The sequence below is a fragment of the Pagrus pagrus genome (genome assembly GCF_965226575.1).
Source record: "Pagrus pagrus genome assembly, chromosome: 19".
In the NCBI taxonomy this organism is placed as follows: Eukaryota; Metazoa; Chordata; class Actinopteri; order Spariformes; family Sparidae; genus Pagrus; species Pagrus pagrus.
Window position 1 is genome coordinate 11,736,722 of NC_140203.1, and position 18,374 is coordinate 11,755,095.

The 18,374-nt window shown below is 41.0% G+C and overlaps 4 protein-coding genes across 18 annotated transcripts in view; 2 read left to right on the forward strand and 2 right to left on the reverse strand.

The window, feature by feature from the left end:
* dnm1a (dynamin 1a) overlaps positions 1-1,734 on the reverse strand; it is a 53,489-nt gene extending 51,755 nt beyond the window's left edge. For 2 of the 11 annotated variants that reach the window (XM_084382579.1, XM_084382577.1), the window contains exon 1: positions 1,298-1,733. In XM_084382579.1, the coding sequence (XP_084238705.1) occupies positions 1,298-1,458 (161 nt within the window). In that variant the 5' untranslated portion in view covers positions 1,459-1,733. Of the gene's footprint in view, positions 1-1,297 lie in introns of all 11 variants that reach the window. The other 9 variants (XM_084382571.1, XM_084382574.1, XM_084382578.1 and 6 more) reach the window with 6 other exon arrangements.
* Positions 1,735-2,788: 1,054 nt separating this feature from the next.
* On the forward strand, positions 2,789-10,579 carry ciz1a (cdkn1a interacting zinc finger protein 1a). Of its 5 annotated transcripts, none has more exons than XM_084383041.1 (16): positions 2,789-2,922; positions 3,421-3,679; positions 5,183-5,310; positions 5,410-5,633; positions 6,365-6,482; positions 6,671-6,758; positions 7,147-7,259; positions 7,402-7,481; positions 7,618-7,842; positions 7,922-8,052; positions 8,197-8,290; positions 8,383-8,496; positions 8,602-8,751; positions 8,930-9,008; positions 9,138-9,259; positions 9,477-10,579. In XM_084383041.1, the coding sequence occupies exons 2-16, from the start codon at positions 3,513-3,515 to the stop codon at positions 9,909-9,911; spliced, it is 2,268 nt and encodes a 755-aa protein (XP_084239167.1). In that variant the 5' UTR covers positions 2,789-2,922; positions 3,421-3,512; the 3' UTR covers positions 9,912-10,579. The 5 variants fall into 5 exon arrangements, with proteins under 5 accessions (XP_084239167.1, XP_084239171.1, XP_084239168.1 ...); XM_084383045.1 differs by having other exon boundaries at positions 7,621-7,842; XM_084383042.1 differs by having other exon boundaries at positions 3,438-3,679.
* A 1,375-nt stretch (positions 10,580-11,954) lies between these two features.
* bbln (bublin coiled coil protein) lies at positions 11,955-14,375 on the reverse strand. The gene is made up of 2 exons (XM_084383915.1): positions 14,017-14,375; positions 11,955-13,440 (listed from the first exon to the last, which is right to left on the reverse strand). Exons 1-2 carry the CDS (start codon positions 14,096-14,098, stop codon positions 13,190-13,192), a joined length of 333 nt encoding a protein of 110 aa, XP_084240041.1. The 5' UTR covers positions 14,099-14,375; the 3' UTR covers positions 11,955-13,189.
* A 67-nt stretch (positions 14,376-14,442) lies between these two features.
* Positions 14,443-17,732, forward strand: surf2 (surfeit 2). The gene is made up of 7 exons (XM_084383914.1): positions 14,443-14,522; positions 14,743-14,963; positions 15,192-15,343; positions 16,030-16,133; positions 16,788-16,973; positions 17,083-17,222; positions 17,320-17,732. Exons 2-7 carry the CDS (start codon positions 14,889-14,891, stop codon positions 17,407-17,409), a joined length of 747 nt encoding a protein of 248 aa, XP_084240040.1. The 5' UTR covers positions 14,443-14,522; positions 14,743-14,888; the 3' UTR covers positions 17,410-17,732.
* The last annotated feature ends 642 nt before the right edge of the window (positions 17,733-18,374 follow it).

The window sequence follows — 18,374 nt, forward strand, 5'->3', positions numbered from 1 at the left end:
CCTTAAATGACACTGAGGCTTGATCGTTCACCACTGTATGGCTTCCACAATCAGCATCCCGTGTGGATTACCCTGACATGTAAATAGTAGGCATGCCTCATGTGCTACCTGTTAAAATAGGGATTAGCACTGTCGCCATGTGGTGAACTGTTTGACTCTGCGGCCAAACAAATGTAGGAGATGAGATTGAAGGTGTTAGGTAAAAGAGATAACAATGGTAGAAGTGTTCACGTCTAATGAGATCTACCGGAGAGTAATGAATCAATTACAAATGTCAAGTCAGTTCCTGCACAGATGGATCCCTCTTGTCTAGTGTGATATATTACAGTTTGTCCTGGAATACCCGGCCTTGTTTAGTGTTGGGGGGGGGGGGGCTGGCCTGGAGCCACAGTATGCATACAATCTGACCTTGCTTAAGCAGGAAAATACTGCTGAATCACACACTCAGTCACTGAAGTCTGTGAGACCACAGAAAATCTTCAGATCAGGTGAAATACAATCAAGCAGGGCTGACCAACAGTTAGTTAGTGCCACTTGCGTTGTCGCCTGCATGCAGTAAGCTTCACTTACAGCATAAGCACTGGCAGACAGATGGATGAGCTGAGCTGGAAGGGCTCAAAGCTCAGGTGGACTCTGTCTCTCTCTCGCTCTCTCTGCAAGGTCATACTGCAGCATAACAGATCAGATTTGTTCCCCTTGAATCATCATCAGCTCTGACAGAAATACAACTGAGCATGTTTGCGAGGCTTTCCGCTGAAAAAAACAGCAAGCGTCACTGTGCACCTTTCGCCTGGTCAGGATTAAAGAGCCTGAGGACAACAAAATGGTAGCACAACAACACATCCACAATGTGGCTGACAACAGGAAGTCAGCCTCCAAACTTAGCCATGTCAGAGGATGCATGTTCATAATCACGTACAACTTTTTACGCAAATAAAAAATACGAAGTTTAGAAACTTTGCTCATAACACTCATTAGAAAGAGGTGGTTCCTCCTGTGAAACACCAAGTTATTTGACAGAAATGTGTGGTTCCGTGAACGCATCATGCAGCAGTTGACAGATAAACTTCACTGGGGATTTATGAAGGGCCTAACAAAATAATCTCCTCGCCTTGGTGTTGTGTTCATGGGAGAAGAAGAAGAGAGGGAGGATTTCAGAAACATTCATAAGATCTCACTGAAGTGGATTTTAAACCTGCATGAGAAGAAGGGGGATGGGGATTGGGGAGCGCATAATGAGCGCACCGGGCCGCACCGGCGTGCATGTACAGCCTTAAAAAAAAGAAAAGCCACTTACTTCCCGACGAAGTTCTCCAGCACCGAGCTCTTCCCCGCACTCTGGCCGCCCACCACGGCGATCTGGGGCAGGTCCAGGTTCGAGTTTTGTCCGATGGCGGAGAAGGCATCCTGCATGCGGTTCACCAGAGGAATCAGATCCTCCATTCCCCGGTTCCCCATCTCTGCGACGCACCAGGCAGACTATCTATACGTCTCTCTATCTTCCTTGTCAGAGCAGGCAGGGAGGGACTGATGTGTGTGTGATCTCTCCTCGACACCCTCGCGTTCAGAGGGTGTTTTGGACCTCACTCCTCGGGTCGCTCCCTCATTGACTGCCTTGCGCCTCCTCGGTGTGTCGGATCACCTCAGCCAGGACTCTCTCCAGCACTCGAGCATGAACACTCCTCTCCACCGAGCACCGCAGGGGGGGAGGAGGATGAGGATGATCTCTTGTATTTTCTCAGGAGGGATCCCTGCAGTTCTGCACACACACCGCTGGGTGGTACATTGTCACTGGGTTTTCTGTCACATTGAGCTGTTTTATTCACAGGGAATGTCTTTTTTTGTTTCTGATACTCCAAAGTCTACACGTGTGTGTGTGTTTAGACAGTTTTGGGTGGGAAGGTGCCATTAAGTTTTGAGTGTTTTTACTTAAATTTGGGATTTTTGTGGGATGCACAGATCTGTCCATGGTGCTGAATCTGTGAGCCACAGCTTTGTGTATACTAAAAGCTACTGTATACATTTTTGCAACGCCTTTTATTTATAAATACTTGTGATTTTGACCTTTTTATCCAGGTCAGCATCCAGCTGTGCAACACTTCTGTTCTTGACAGGTTGCTAATCATACATCAACATAAATTTGAATACAATATGCATTAAAAATAGAGTCTGAAAGTCTGAGACCACGAGGGAAACTACTTATATTGCATTTGTTTAAAATCTTACACTATTTTTTCATTACAAATGATAATATAAGCCTAAAGTGAAATGTTGGATCAAAAACAAAACAAAAGTGTTCATGAATTTAAGTATCTTTATAGTATTTGGTATTTCCCCCATTGACTTTACCTTTTTTAAATAAGACTTATAAGACAGTCATCTTACGGTGAAACTCTGGTATGCATTGTTGTAAAGTGCATGTTTCAATGTATATTCATTTACATTTCAGTATCATATAGCCACTCTCGGTTAGTGTTGCAGTGACATTTCACACATACTGTTTGTCAATATGAAAATTCAGACGACGGCTCTCTTGAATATATGATTAACTTCATTATTTCCATTTGTTAGTCACATCACATACATTTTTTGTTGTTGTTTTATTGTTATAAAAACATTTTATTTATTTATTTTTTTCATGCATTTATCTTCTAATGTCTCAATGTTTTACCTGAATTCTGTGAATATTTTAACTTTTTTTAATAAATAATTTTAAAAAAGCTTTTATTTATTGTTCACTTGCTGTTCTCCAGACGGCCACCAGAGGGCGACAGGGTCCACTCATCGCTCCGCACTGTCGAGGCTGTTTTGGGTCCCTCTCTGCTTTATGCAAGTTGCACCGGGGCTGAGAGCAGGTACTTCACCCTGTGCTATGATTTTAGTTGGATAATCAACAACCATCGCTGCTCTCTTCTTTGAGAAGTAAGTCTGAACATCTGTAGGAAGGGAAAATGTAGAAAAGACGCGAGAAAGCGCAGCTGCTTTCTGTGTAAGTTAGCTAGGTAGTTCTCTGCTATGCTAAGCTAACTTGTTGGGTTCAGTTACGGAGCGGTGGCTAGCGCTAGCTCCGTTCATTCCACGGCAGGTGTAGCTTGTTCATTTATTGACTTCACGATTTCTACTTTCTGTTAGTTTCTGAACGAGGTGCCGCTCTTTTCCACAAAGAAAATGTCAACGCCTCATTCTCTCCACAGAGTTGGCTAACGGTAAAGGAATTAAAATAAGCTAAGTGCTAGACCAAAAAAGTAAATTATTGTTAGCCGACATGCTAACACTAGCTAGTTGTCATCACGAAATGTGAGAGCGACCTGTTGTTTCAGGAGGTGCGCACTCATATTGAATCAGTTTTTACAAAGAGGAGAGTTGTTCTGAGAGCCGGGACACTTAATCACACACACGCCTTTTTCCCCTCTTATCCAGAGATATTTTATTTTCAGGGCTGTCAAAACACTGGCACCTCACAGCTGCTGCTCTGTCAACTCACAGTCTAACGGAGGAAATTAAAGCCCGTAATGTTCAACCCACACATCCATCAGCAGCAGCAGCAACAGCAGCAGCAACAGTTTCACCAGCACCTGCGGCAGCTACAACAACTTTTCCAGCAGCAGCCTCCCCCTCCTCCACCGCCACAGCCGCCTCCAGGGCATCATGTTCCCCATCACCACCACCAGAACCCGCGGTAAGAGCGTTAACTCGAGGCCGGGGATTAGGCAGGGCCCTCCGGATGAGATGTGTGTGGCTGGCTGGTGGCTGGTAGCTGAGCTGGAAACAATACATGCCAGACTTCACCTTTCTAAGATGGGTTAAATGTGCAGATGTGCAGGCATTTTTTATTTAAATGCAATAGTTGTACACCTTGGTGAATGGACATCCACCCCAGGCTGTGGTTTGTTGTGATTTTTATTGAAGTAAATCTATGACCTAGATCCTGCAGCTGTAAAGGCCAGTAACACATCTGACTGGTACTCCTTATAGGAAGGCTTAAGTCACTGTTTTGATGACTTGCAACTTGACTTGAGACTCTACTTGGACTTGGAAGACAAAGAACTCTTGACTTTACTTGAGACATGATGACTTGAATGACTTGTTTTAATTTTTAAAAAACATTTTTTAGTCTGTTTGAAAGTCATTTTTTTTATTACAGAAGAAATTAAGATATAAAAAAAAGTTATTGTTTTTTGTTTGATTACTTTGATTTCATTGAATATAAATTATAATACATATTCACCTTATTGTCATACTTTTGAACAGGTTAGATAAAATGGCGAAGTATATCGTTTTTAGACGGGTACTATTACCCCGTCTTTTCTGTTCATAAAGACAGGAAACCGATCAGATATTCGTTTGTTATGTGTGTGTTTAAAAACTGGACTGTTGCCATGTTCTGTCATCTGGTCTGCTCAAAGGTAGTGTTGATAAAACGTGGATTACGCACGTGTTATGCACTCTGCTGCAACATTAATGGCTCCAGACCAAAAAGTTACGATGATGACATCACCTCTGTTTTGTCCCTCCGGCGCTGGTTACCAACACAAACAAAGTTTAATTATAATTCTACAACTTCTAGTTAATCATACTGTCTGTTTGTGTCATGTCACATACAAACCCAGTGTCCTTGTCCTTAATAATTTGATTTAGCATCTTATTGTATTGGGTTATACTTTTTTTGATGTAACGAGAACTGTTTTTAAGCACTGCTTACTGACTCATACCATGATTTCTTAAAGTAGACTATATTTAACCTTTTTTCAACTGGAAACTTAGATTGACATTAAAATCTATTTTACAAGTCAAACCTCGACAAGACAGGGTCAAAATAGCAGTGACGAGGTCACAACAAGACGACAACAACATTAAATTGATGTTTAATTAATTGATTGCATAAATAATTGTAATAATCAAGAAAATGTATTCGTCCAGCTTGGTTTGGGGAGAGTGGTTGTAGCTGTCCATGTTAAGTCATTTTGTTTCCCACTCATTATTTTCTACATCAGGGTATTTAAAAATATTGCAGATGCATATACAATACATTTCCAGGTTTGTAAGGCAGACTCTTTTGCGCTGGTTGACAGATAAATCGTTCAGCTGTAACATTGTGTTTTTTAGCTACAGATTTCAGTGAGGTCATTTGTTTTGAAATAATGCTGCATGTTTCATTTTCTCTTGTGTATTTGTTGCCCAGAGCCATTCCCGTTGCTCCCCAGGCGGCCCCTCCTCCCAGGATGGTCAACCTGTGCCAGGCAAGCCAGACCACGCTCCTTGCCCCCAATCCCATGCTGCAGGGGGCCCTCCTGATGCAACAAATGCAGGGTACAGTTTGAATTACAGCTGCATCTGGAAACGGACACCCTTTTTTTCTCACCTTACCTATGTGTGTATCTTTACCCATCATTCTTTGCTTTCATCCAGGCAACATGCGGGGCTTCGGGATGGGTGGACAGCAGTTCCGTCAGTTCTTTGCAGCTTCCTCCAGGTCGTCTCTTCTCGGGCCCGTTCCCATGGGCATGGCCATAAAGACCCCCATGATGGGTTTCCCCGCTGGTCGACCGTTCCACCCCCATGCTCGCTACTACAACAATGCTGCCACCACCACAGCCTCCTCCTCCTCCTCCTACTCCGCCTCCTCTACCACAGTAATTACAACAGCACCATTAATGACTGTAATCACTGGTTTCAAGTCCAGCTAATGTGGTCAGCACAAGAGCAGCAGGAGCAAGCATCAAATCGTTAGTGATGTCTGCAACTTACAGAACAGATGACACCCATGGGCAAAAACATGTCTCTTCTATTTGTTTTTAATAGTTTTTTCTTTTTGACAATAACATAGTTTGGAGGCTTTGGCCACACACAAAATACTTAATTGTAGAGCTGAAACAATTACTTGATTAATCAATGAGTTGTTGGGCAGAGAATTTAAAGAAACAATTATCATATGCGATTAATCATTTACGCAATTTCTTAACTTGGAATGGCCAAAATGAATTGCTTTCAGCTGTTTTACAAGTCTTACATAATTTTATACTAAATGCCTTGTCGTTTTAGACAGGCGGTTGGACAAAACAAGATATTGATATACGTCGAATTAAGGTGTGGTGTGCGATGTGCTAGCCAAAGGATTTTATCCACTCTGATTATATGAAACATATTTGAAAAAACATTGTTCATATATCCAAACTTATTTATAAAATAATTTTTGCTTTTAGAATCACTTATATCCTGTTCTATCTATTTTGTTCTATGTTCGTGTCTCTTCGCTGCAACTTTTTTCACAGACTGGGATGCAGAGCTTTGTCTGTTTAGTCTTAAATTAACAAGCCAGGCCTTTCATACACAGTATATTTATAATCCTTTTCTCTCTGTGTAGGACGCTGCAGCTCGTCAGCCAGACAGGAAGAGAGACAGCGAGCAGATGGCAGCAGGGAGCACAGACGACCAACCAGCAGCTAGCAGTACCAATGAAGCCACTGATAAGACTGAAACAGGTAGAGCTGCAATCTGACCAGCACTGACACATGCTAAATATTTAACGTTAGAAGCTTGATACAGTGTGTAGAACAGTATGTACAGTGTGTTAAGTGTTTGAATGTCATGTGACCTTCAGCTTGTGTAGAAAAGTCATTAAGAGTAATTTTTTTTGTTTCCAACTTCGGTTTTCCTTTTCTACCCACAGATGGTGCCGTGGGAGGAGAGGACGGATCCGCACAGCCCTCCGAGGACCAACTTGAAGAACCTGTAGTTAAGAAGCAGAGGACAGAGGAGTATGAAAAACCTTGCTTATTTCTGTGAATTTAGTAAATGTTGATCCGACTTCACATGCTCAGTGCTTAACACCTTAATCTCTGACAAAAATACACAATGAAAAAGAGGGAATACAGGATGCACAGTGTTTTCACTGGTCCTCAATATCCATGAAAGTTTGTGATCTGAGGGGAAAAATTCAAGGAATATAAAGTTTTAGGAAAAAAACATGCAGCTGCATCATTGTTTCAAACGCCATCTGCCTTGAGATTTAAATAAATCGCTCAACTTACACACGTGAGCTTCTGTAAAGCATCTCTGTGCTTTTACATTAAATAACCTTGATCTGTGAAACTTCTGCCCTCTCCTTGACTACTAACCCCCAACGTTGGGCTTTTTTTCTCTCAGGCCAGAGGAGCCCAAAGCGCCGTGTGTTGTTGAGACTGTCACTCTATCAGATACAGACAGGGACGTTCTTTTCTCAGAGTGTAACAGCAACACAGAGGACAGCCAGCCTGAAGGTAAAACCAGCAGACTCATAGAGTATATTGTCTCTAATACTAAGTACTAATTTGATTTATGTAGTGTAGTTTAGTTTAGATCTGAAAATAGATGAAAGCGAACTGTCTTTTTTTTTATTTTTGGCTTGCAATCTTTTCCCAGACTGCATCCTTCTGGAGGAAGGAGGCTCCACGGGGGGATCAGATGTTGTTGAGGCGCTGGAGGAGAGCAGAGCTGCTGAGGTGAGTGGAGCTTTTATTTGTGAGGGTATATAACGTAAACATTAAATGATAATTGATTTTGAACTAAGCTGAATGCTGGCTGTCAGTATTTTTAAACCTCCTGCATGCAGTACATATCTGGTTTGCAATCTCTCAGCAGGTGCGCGGCTGTTCGTCAGCTCCTTCCCCATCAGGGAGGCTGAGTGAAGATGACCACCAGGTTACTTTGCCCCCGGAGGAGATGCCCCAAGAGGAGATGCCACAGGACAAAGATGCCCCTTTGGCTTCACCAGACAACCAGGAGGAAGGAGAGGAGGGTGTAACGGAGGGCGCCAACAAGTTCTACTGCTACCTCTGCGGCATCACCTGCCACAACCAGCAAGTAGGTTGAACATACTGTACACAGGTCGTAATGGAAAGTACGAGGATTTTGTTTAACCTCACTGTTTTTTTCTTTCCAGAACTTCAGGAGTCATATGAACAGTGTTTCCCACCAGCAGAGGATGATGGAGATCCAACACATGAGCAATGCGTGCCTGGTCACCTTGCTGCCACGAGTACATGAGACTCTACAGGGAGCAATCAAAGATGGGTCCGTTTAAAAACACAAACAAGCATCTGATTTTTTACATTTTGTTTTAACCTCAAAGAGATTGAAATCTTTTTTTTCTTTTTCCTGCCAGTCATTTTGAGGTTAACACACCAGACGGTTGTTGTTTTTCTGTGTTGTCTGCAGGGAGAAGAAAGAAGACTTAAAGCACTGGTGTGCCACCTGTCACACTCACTTCACCAGCAGCATCACGGATCACCGTCGCACAGAGGAGCACAGAGTAATCAGCTACTCACTTTTTATACAAGCACATTTACATGGCATAAAAGTTTGACCTGTCTGGTTTTAATGTGTCCCTCTGACTCTTCTCAGCTTGCCAGTAGAACAGCCATCTCCTCCTGCACAGTCTGCAAGAAACACTTCAGGACCTCCCAGTTTTTTGTGGAGCACTTGCAGTCCCTGGAGCACAGACAGAAAATGGAGAAGGTATCTGTGTTGACAGTCCTGATTTAGAACCATTAAACTACAAGTAAGTGTTTTTCCAAAAAATGAAAATGACATGAAATATCCATGTTTGACACCATTTAATAGCTCCAGGAAAAGGAGGGCTGTGAGACCTTGGGCAAGCTGACTACGATGGACACTGAGGGCTTTTCATTGGAAGAGGTGGAGGGCAGTGAGGTAGAGGAAGAAGAGGAAGAACAGAGGAGAGAAGGAGACCAAGACTGCTCTGAGACACAGGTGATTTGCGCTGTAATTTCCTAAGATTTTCATTTAAATAGCCAGTAAGCTTTACATGATAAGATTGAACTAAAATTCAACATTTCTTTGAGATGATCTCTGAAATAATTTAGTACAACGCAGTTGAAGCAGTTGTCCTACTCGAGTTGTTTACTGTGTTTCTGGTGACCCGGTACAGGATGGCTGGTCCTCCCTGAAAGAAGTGACTCTAAAGGACATGACCAGTGATGAGCAGTATGACCCTGAAATGGTCTACGGTGAGAAGACTAACTCCTGATTCTTCACTGCCTTATTCATTTAGTTGTTTTCCTGCTTGTTGTTTGGATTTATTGATACTATTCTGTATTACTGTGTAATAGTTTATTCTCCGATTTCTCCCGCCACAGGGTCCAGTTTTTTTGTTCCAGTCGCAGGTTTTATCTGCAGACTCTGCAACAAGTTTTACCACTTTGAGTCTTCAGCCCTACATACCCACTGCAAATCACTGAAGCACTTCGAGAAGCTCAAGGTTGGTTTTTGATAGAGCTCAAACGATTAATCGATAAGTTGTCAACTATTAAATTAATTGCTTGGTTTGAGTAATTTAAAACAAAAGAAGCCAAGTTCTCAGATTGCAACTTTTTAAATGTTTATATTTTGTTTAATTGATAGTATAACCCTGGCCTCAATGCATGTGCGAGTTAACTTTTGATCCCAATCACTATTTTTATGCTTTCTCCTCTCAGCGGCACAAAGAGATGCTGAGTGAAAAAGATGAAGCTGTCTCATGTTCCAGAGGTTCTCCCCGAGCTACAGACAGCCTCATGCCTGTAATAGAAACTGCCACAGACTTTTTGGATGAAACTTCCTGCTCTGATGACACTGGTTTAGTTACAAATGTAAACTCCATGCAGCCTTTGACTACGCTTGAACAACTGAACGTACAGACAGAAGAGACCAGCAACCTCCACATCAGTGAGGAAGAGACCACATCCCAGCCTGCTGAGCTGCCTACTGGCAGCAGAGAGGAACCAGAGTCGGTGGCAGGAGCTGCTGCTGAGGATACTAATGAAGGAGAGGAGGAAAAGGAAGCTCCTGCTGTCCCAGGGAGAAAGAGCGGCACAGGGAAGGAAAAAAACACACCCAAACGCAGGTCAGGGAGGGCGGCAAACAGACGCTGAGTCAAAGATAGGATGTAGAAAGAGAGGAAACCTTGGGACAGGATGTGTCGGTATGTGAAGAGGTGCTTTCATTAAACAGAGACCAAGAAATTAACAGCCCAGAAAGTCTGAAATAAATGCACACCAACACAGAGGAAGACTGAAGGACGGTTAATCATGTTGAAACATGACTTCTTATGTGTTCTCCCAGGGTGGGAAATTTACACCTGACAGCTACCAAATACAGGTTGAATCAGTGATAGGTGAGCAAGTATCTTACAGTCGCCTCCTGTAAGAGAATGATGTTCTTGAGTTAGCTTATCTCCAGCCTTAACATGAGATGAAAGCAAACAAAATGAGACAATTTCACAGTATGTGCACCTAGCCTCTGTATTTATGAATCTGTCCAAACTGCATTTATGTTGCCTGATTTGAAAATAATATTTCATTTATGAATAAGGAGAAGCTCCCTCTTGGTAATTGCGATATCTGTATAGTACGATAATTATACTATTTTGGAACTTTGAGAGCTAAATGAAAATTTGTAGGTGTAATGTGACGTTTATCTAAAAAAAAAGAAAAAAAAAAGAAGGAAATATGAAGTGATTTATGTATTTTTGAGGTTCCCCGATTGAAAATCTTATTTTTTCATTTCCACCTTCTACATTAAAGCTGGTACAAGGAACTTATTTTCATTTTTTGTCGATTCTGGCGACCCCTGTAGTCAAAATTAAACGAAGTAAACTTGTTTTAGTGCCGCACCACCAGACAACAGAGCAGCTTCTTTCCTCAGGCTGCGAGACTGCTCAGTTATCCTCAGCACTCTGCCATAAAAACTACTTTTAATTTAATGACTTATCCAACCCAGATGAGTGGGAATCCGAACCGGTGTAAGAATAACTATAATTGTACAGAAGTTGCCAGTCTTCTCACTAATGTCCCATTTGCTTCTTACCCCTAAAAAACTGTGCCCAGGCTTATTACATGTGGCTGGATTTAAGAAAAGGTCACTTGTTCTGTTAGATTTTCCATCCATTTATTCTCCGAGGCTGGCTCACCAAAAAGTTAATTTCCCACCCTGCTGTCTGTGAGGATCAGGAGGTTGATGAGGGCTGATTGTCAGCTTCTGCTAATTCTTTAGCTAGCTGTGATGAATGATCGTTAACTTAATATAAATGTCAGAGACATTTTCAACATTGCTAACCACATAGCACACGCTTTTAGCAACCTGATATGTAGAATGTAACCAAACTAAGTGTTTGAGCAGGTGACAGCTTTTGTTTATTTTATTTAATTTTTTATATATATATATATATATATATATATATATATATATATATATATATATATATATATAAAAAGTGTTAAAATGGTACTTTGCTTGAGTGTTTAAAAATGATGAATCTTAAATCGATCATAGCTTCGTTCAGGGCATTTCATGATGATTTTTTATTTATTTTCTTTTCAGAAATTTTGGGTTCAAGTTGATGTCGTGTTTGGGGCAAAAAAAGGTGTGGCAGCTGTGGCTTTTGCTCTGAAACAGTCCTGCACATATTCTAGTAGCCCTCACTACCAGCAATTGGCATTTTTTTTGGTATATTGTAGATTTAAAAAAAAGTCCCCATACAAATCTGTAGGTGCTGAATGTTGTAGTCAACGAAATATCTAAAAACCCTTTTACATCTGCACACATCTATGGAAAAGAAACCGCTGTATTCTTGGAATGAAGCTCTAAAATGAGAAACTACAGCAGCCAACAGCTTCATTAGCACATCACAAGCAACAAAAGTAAGGTGTTTTATTAAATGATTAGCTGTCCCTGACTCCCTGAGGACTCCTCACAGTCACAGAAGGCTGCACTACATCTTCATTATGCTTATTTTGACATCTGAAAGCTTGTCCGTAACGGCAGGTAAATGCTACCTGAAGCTTGAAAGACTGTAAAGTTGTTTTGTTTTTTTATAATTCCTGCTGGGTGTTGAAGGTCTTCAGAGAGCCAATAAATCTGCCTTTTAGCTCAGAATTTACGAAATCACAGTTCAGTTAATGGAAGGAGAAAAACCATTAAGTGTCTGTAGGTGTTTAATGTAGCAAATTATCCTTGCAAACTTTTAAACACTGATTTATTTTAAGCACCAGTAATTTACAGCAGATGATCCCAGTTACAATTATTCAAATGTAGAACTTCAGTTCGAGCATTTCCTCTGTTCTTCTTGACTAGTGTGCTGCTCTGGAAACATTTAATCCTCCATTATAGAGAAGGATATTTTAAACCGCAAAAAGACTGACTGTCACATGTAGCAACTCTTGTAGTCTTGGTGACGACGGTCACATGATGCATCATATTCTGTCTGAAGGAACCAGATGTGATGATGGATGGAAACTGTACTATTTCAATCTCAAACAGAAGGAAGCGAGAAAGAAGAGGACATGTACAGTATAATTTCAAACAAAAGCTGTTTGTTTCTTATTGTATTTTTATTCAGCTACTGACAAAAATTGAGATGAACAAACAGGTGATGTTTTCTAACTGCTGGAAGTTTAATGTATTTTTGGATGTTTGTTTTTCGGGGGGGGGGGGGTCATTTTAATTTATATTAAAATGTCTGACAATTCCCACACTTTGTCGATTTTGACTTATTTTAGCAAGCACTTAACACAAACACTTTTAAGACTATCACTTATTCTAAACAGGTTAATGAAAACAAACAGGATAGCACAGAGTAGATTTACAGTCATGCTGCAGATCAGTCATTATTCTGTACAAGGGTAGACATCTGGAATGTTGCATATTTTGTTTATGGGAAGCTGAACATCAACACAACATGGATCAACATACTACACAGACATTCAACTGTGACCCCTGTTTGCCCGTGTGGACAAAGTCTGAATATCATGGAGGTTCTGGAGTGGTGTGTTCCACGTATGGCAGGTCACTGGGGATATCAGCATGTTAGATTTTTATAGCAGCTTTAGAATTAATGCCAATGATGTCCCACTTGGACCTGAACAACACTCTGCACGAACAGAAGGATACAGCTTTTTCAACTTCAAGTCTCTTAGATTTCCCCCGTAACCGTGGTTGTACAGAAAGCTGCTGAAGGTCAATAAACTCTGGTCTGCTCGGAAAGCAAACGTCATCACATCACAGTTCAACAAAAGGAGAAGATTGAGTTCAGTGACAGAGGAGAAGCAAATTATCACACACCTGCTGATTGGGTGGGAAATTCACAGAGGAATCAAACGGGCATCAAAGGTCAGTAGTCCACCAGACTTAACCCCTCATCCTATTGCTTTCATCACTCATTTTTGCCATCACCATTGTCCTCATTTATGTCTTCTTTGCTGGCTGAGGATTCGTCTCCCTCTGCAGGACAGTTCTCCTCCTCCTGGTCTGGGGGGCCAAACAGCTGGGCCCTGAACTCCAGCCGGGCTTGCCTGTTTGACTCCATCAGTTCATGCAGTTTGCCATTGAGTGAATCATTCCGATCTTCCAGGTCATCAAGATAGTTGTTGATCTGATCTAGCATGGAGTTGATGGCTTCATACTCTGTGGAGATGCAGCACAGAGATTATATTTATTCTGCCAAGCAAAGTAAAGAGTCTGATAATTTAGGTGATTCATTTCTATTTGTATACCCATTCATTTAGACAGGCATGCGGACAAAATCACCCAATTTCACTTCATATAGATTGCAGTAACTATGATTTAATGCCTAAATGACAGGAAAGAGGAGAGCAACTTACTAAACATTAAAACTAATTAAACAGCTTAAACCCATGACCCAAATCTCAAGAAATAAACAACAAATGAGGTCAGATGCTGCTTTTTAAAGATGTGAACAACATGTATCAAAGGTTTGATGATATATCGGTGCATTTCTGAGCAGAATTCTCATCATATCTCTAAAATACTGAACAGAATTAACTTAATTTGATGAATTACAAAGATCCCAAGCTGAAAAGCACAAAGACATCACTGATGCTATCTCGACATGAAACTTAAGATGCTCAACGGACTGCGAACACAACTACTGCGTTTCGGTGTGGAGTTTCCCCTTTGCTGCACTACAGCTAGCTTAGCCACTAGCCTCGAACGATGTGAGTGAACACATTAGCTCCTTACCTTCTGCATCGCCGAAATCATCGTCGTCGTTGATGATACCATCGTCCATCGACATGTCTGGATCTCCGTTTGGCCCAGACATGTTTTCAAATATTTCTGTTTATTAATTTATTACGAAACGAGTTACAGTTAGCTTCAGGTACTGTTACACTGCTTAAGCTAGATAGCCAGCTAATTAGCATTAACAAACTAATGCGCAACTGTTGAAATTCAGCTCACAAACGCACAATTAAATGTCAGCTTTAATGTTACTTTGAGACGGTGTGAACGATAATCCAGGAGGAAGTCTCCATAGATAGATGTCTCCGACAGGGACAGGTATTAAGCTTGACATCTGCTGTCATTGGCAGACGTGAGGTATTTGTTTACTGAACCGGTGCATTATGGGAGAAATGTGGGCGGAGCTTCTTCTTTTTCCCCAATTCAATTCAAAGGGAGCTTTATTGGCATGAAAGTTTAACAACAATTTTACTTTGGCTTTTAGTTTCTTCTTTCCAATGTTCCAGGTAGGTTTCTTTACATTGTGTCACAGGCCACATGGGACACACCTCTTTTTAATGGATTTAACGGCTTCTTTTATAAGTATTTAATTAAAAAAAAGAGGTGTGTCCTATGTGACCTGTATAGTAATACAATTCAGCATTGGTTTGGAGTCGCTTGGTCATATGACATAGAAGAAATTGGAAACAAACTGCTGACTTGTCTTTATGCTTTATGTCGTCTCAGCTTGCCCTTCCTCACTTTGACCAGTGGATGTCGCGAAGACCTCACGCAGCAGAGTCTGTGCACTGAACCCACGTGTGGACACTTCCTGTCAGGGGGCTGTCCTGATAAACACACCGAAGGATCTGTTTTGAAGTGTTTTTGAAGCTATGGATGAATTACCTGCGGACCTCAGAGCTTTTCTACTCAACCACCCCTTCCTTCAGCTTACAGATGCCAAAAAGGTTTGCGAGCTAATCACACCACATTACACGGGACACACTCCACAATGTGATGCTAGCTGTGATGCTAACTTCTGTCATGAGTCGTGTGCTGCCAAGCGATGGCTGAATGTGTGAACCCAAGACTGACAAACTAGTCAATGATTACCAGGATTATTGTCGCACCAAGCTAAATTAAGCGAGTAAGCACCACTAAATGTGCCACATCTGTCATCTGTGTGCTGTTTGCAGATCAAATGCACTCTGAACGGCCACGAGTTTCCCTGCAGCCTGTCGGAGCTGCAGAAGTTCACCCAGGGGAAGAAGTATGAGAAGCTGAGTGCTGCAGCAGACTTCAACTACAGCCAGTATGAACCACACGTCGTGCCAAGCTCAAAACAATCGTAAGGAGACTTTAACTTGACATGTTGTCATTATGCCCGGAAAAAAACAAACACCTTCCTCATCTTAAGTGCAGCAATGGGATTAAAGGATGAGTGCACCCAAAAATGAAAATTCAATCATTGTCTACTCGTAGGATTGGAAAGTCAGGTTAAGTTTTTTTTGTTGTTGTTTTTTTTAGTCAACAAAACATTTCTGGAGCGTCAAAGCAAATCAGAGTTGCAGCATTCTCCCAAATAACTGAAGTAGATGGGGACTTGTTTTTAAGATGTAAAGAAACAACTGTGTGTCCGGCATAATCCAATTCTGCTTGAGATCCCCAATTGATTTGAAATTATCCTTGATAAGGCAAAAATATTCACTGTAGCTGCTAAGCTAAAAGCGTTAGCACGCACACATATTACTATTATTTTAAAAACAACTTTTCCTTTTATGGGGGAAACCTTGAATTTAAGACACAATTTCCCACAGAGTAGCATTTCAGTGTTTTATAGGACACTTGTTTTTAGACAATTTCCACCTGTTTCATTGACAGATATTTTTATACTTATCACAAGCAAAAAATCCCTTGTTTTCTAGATTTCTTTTAATTATTATTGTTTACTTATCTTCCTTTATTTATTTACTTATGTATTATTTTACTTTGCGGTGCGTTGTCTGATTTGTGTGTTGCCTGTCTGTTTTCCAGCAATCAGCTCTTCTGCAAGCTGACCCTCAGACACCTCAACCGCCAGCCACATCATGTCCTCAGACATGTGAACGGGAAACGCTTCAAGAAAGCCCTCTCCAAATGTCAGTGCTTATTTTTCTTTTTTGTTGTACAGGTTATTAACTGGTACATATAGTTTGCCTTATGGACAGTGGGGATGTTATACAACAGAAGGCCAAAGTCACACATCACTCAGGAAGGAAATCAAAACTTTTCTGCAGAACATAATCGTGATAAATCTGCCTTAACAACATTTTAAAACACATTTTTGTATTTTGTGGAAATGTGCAGAAGGCAGTACATTAAAAATACCTGAAATAACATTTATTAACATTTAATATCTATTTTTAAAGGCAGTTACCTCAAAAGAATATTCATAAAGTTGTGTGTATCTTACAATGGATTTCAACATCTTTTTCACATTTACACTGTACAGTAGTATTGCTTCAGTTCTTATCAGTATTGTACCTTGATCTTTCAAAACTCCTTGTTAATATTTCTTAACTTCTAACATGTCTTTCTCCATGGAGTTGAATGTTTTTACAGCACTGACGCTATCAAAATTTAACCTGAAAGGTCACGTCTTCTCAGACCGCACATCAGCCGGATCAGACAACACTACAATGTTCAACCAGTGTTCCCAATGTCCATTCACGTATTACAGATTTTGTTTTTATTTGAGCTGAAACAACAGTTAAAAATTGGTGACTCATGTGAATGTCTCGTTCCTGCTCTAGATGAAGAGTGCGTGCAGCAGGGGATTGAATACGCCCCAGCCAGACTCAAACAGAAAAGGCCCAGAGACAGCGGAGGAGAAGTTAATCGGGGGAGAGCCTCAAAACACGGGAACAGCGTGTGGGAACCCACATCCAGCGATGAGGACCACAGTGACTCAGAAGACAGCATGAGCGACCTCTACCCTCGTCAGTGCACACTGCAGACATCTTTGTCCAGTAGTATTCAAGATCAGGAGAGTGACTCAAAGGCTTACAATTGTACTTTCTTTTACACTTGTGTCACATGTTCCCACAGCCACCATATTCACTGTAAGAAACCCGGAAGAGGAAAATATAGAGGGTGAAAAGAAGGGGGATGAGGAGGAAGATGACTTCCAAACAGATGAAGATGAAGAAATGGAGGTGGACAATCAGGTGCTGCAGAAACGCAAGAAGGTCTGTAGAAACCTGAAGAACATTTTTCTATTTTTTTGTTCTGATGCATCGATATAAGGTTTTCCTTGACTGATGCCGATGCTGTAATGTCTTTCAGGTCCAAGGAGGCGGTTTTCAGAAGAAATTCAGAAACAACAACTGGAAATCAGGGCGTAAGAAACATGGAAAAGTCCCAAATGGGAAGTAAATGCAAAACCTTATATGTGTAGTTATTTTACACCTGCTCATTTGTCAGGGAGCAACACTGCACTTCCAGTTTGGAGTAGCATTACTGTGTCTGTCTGAACCAGCTGGACATTTGTATAGTAAACACCCCTTCGATTTTTCATATTTTGTCCATATGAAAAATAGTGTGTTGTTCTAGTTGTGATGCTGCACAGCTCCAATGAGGCTGGTTTACGTGGCATGGAAAATGTCTGAGTGGCAGTAAACACATCATCTTGACTGGTTAAGTTGTATTTTCTGGTTTGCAAGCTGAGAGCTCTTGTATAAAATACAACTCTGTTTGGATTTGCAAACTTTGTCTGTGTTTTTTTTTTTTTTTTGGTTGTTTTTTTTTCTTCTCACAATTCTCACCTATAAAACAGAACACACAGGGGAGAGACCTCTACAGAAACCAACTGTTGCGGGTCATAAAGCTAAATCATCGAACTGGAATTCGCTTTTCATAAAAACCTTTTTATAAATTGTCAATTTTCCAACAAGAAAAACATAGCATGACACACATCTCCTTTTCATTTCAGGACTATACAGCTATATAAGAAGGTAGCTGATGACAAAGCATGAAACCACATTACTTAGCAGTAGCAGTTGCTGATGGATGACACAGAGATAACGGCTCTTCCTGTGCCTCTAGAGGTTTCAGTGTGTCTGCAAAAATATCAAGAATTATCATGAGTTCGCGGCCAAGTATTTCAGCTAGTCACTGCAACAAGTTGATTTATTCTTTTCATTAAATATGTAATTTAGATTTACATGCATGGACTTGCATTTACACTGATGAGATATGACTGCAACTTAATGTCAGTGTCATAAATTTCCTCTTTCCTTAGTTTCTGTGTAAATGTTCAGGGTTTCCTGTGCAAAACGATTGAACGATTAAAGCTAGGTCACAGTTATTGCTGTGTATTTAAAAAACATCACCTGGTATCA

Coding starts and splice junctions, on each gene's coding strand:
- bbln (XM_084383915.1), bottom strand. CDS start 14,098: ATGTCTGGGCCAAACGGAGATCCAGACATGTCGATGGACGATGGTATC. Junction 13,441..14,016: donor TGATTTCGGCGATGCAGAAG/GTAAGGAGCTAA, acceptor GCATCTCCACAG/AGTATGAAGCCATCAACTCC.
- ciz1a (XM_084383041.1), top strand. CDS start 3,513: ATGTTCAACCCACACATCCATCAGCAGCAGCAGCAACAGCAGCAGCAA. Junction 8,497..8,601: donor ACAGACAGAAAATGGAGAAG/GTATCTGTGTTG, acceptor ACCATTTAATAG/CTCCAGGAAAAGGAGGGCTG. Junction 9,260..9,476: donor AGCACTTCGAGAAGCTCAAG/GTTGGTTTTTGA, acceptor TTCTCCTCTCAG/CGGCACAAAGAGATGCTGAG.
- surf2 (XM_084383914.1), top strand. CDS start 14,889: ATGGATGAATTACCTGCGGACCTCAGAGCTTTTCTACTCAACCACCCC. Junction 14,964..15,191: donor AGCTTACAGATGCCAAAAAG/GTTTGCGAGCTA, acceptor TGCTGTTTGCAG/ATCAAATGCACTCTGAACGG. Junction 17,223..17,319: donor TGCTGCAGAAACGCAAGAAG/GTCTGTAGAAAC, acceptor AATGTCTTTCAG/GTCCAAGGAGGCGGTTTTCA.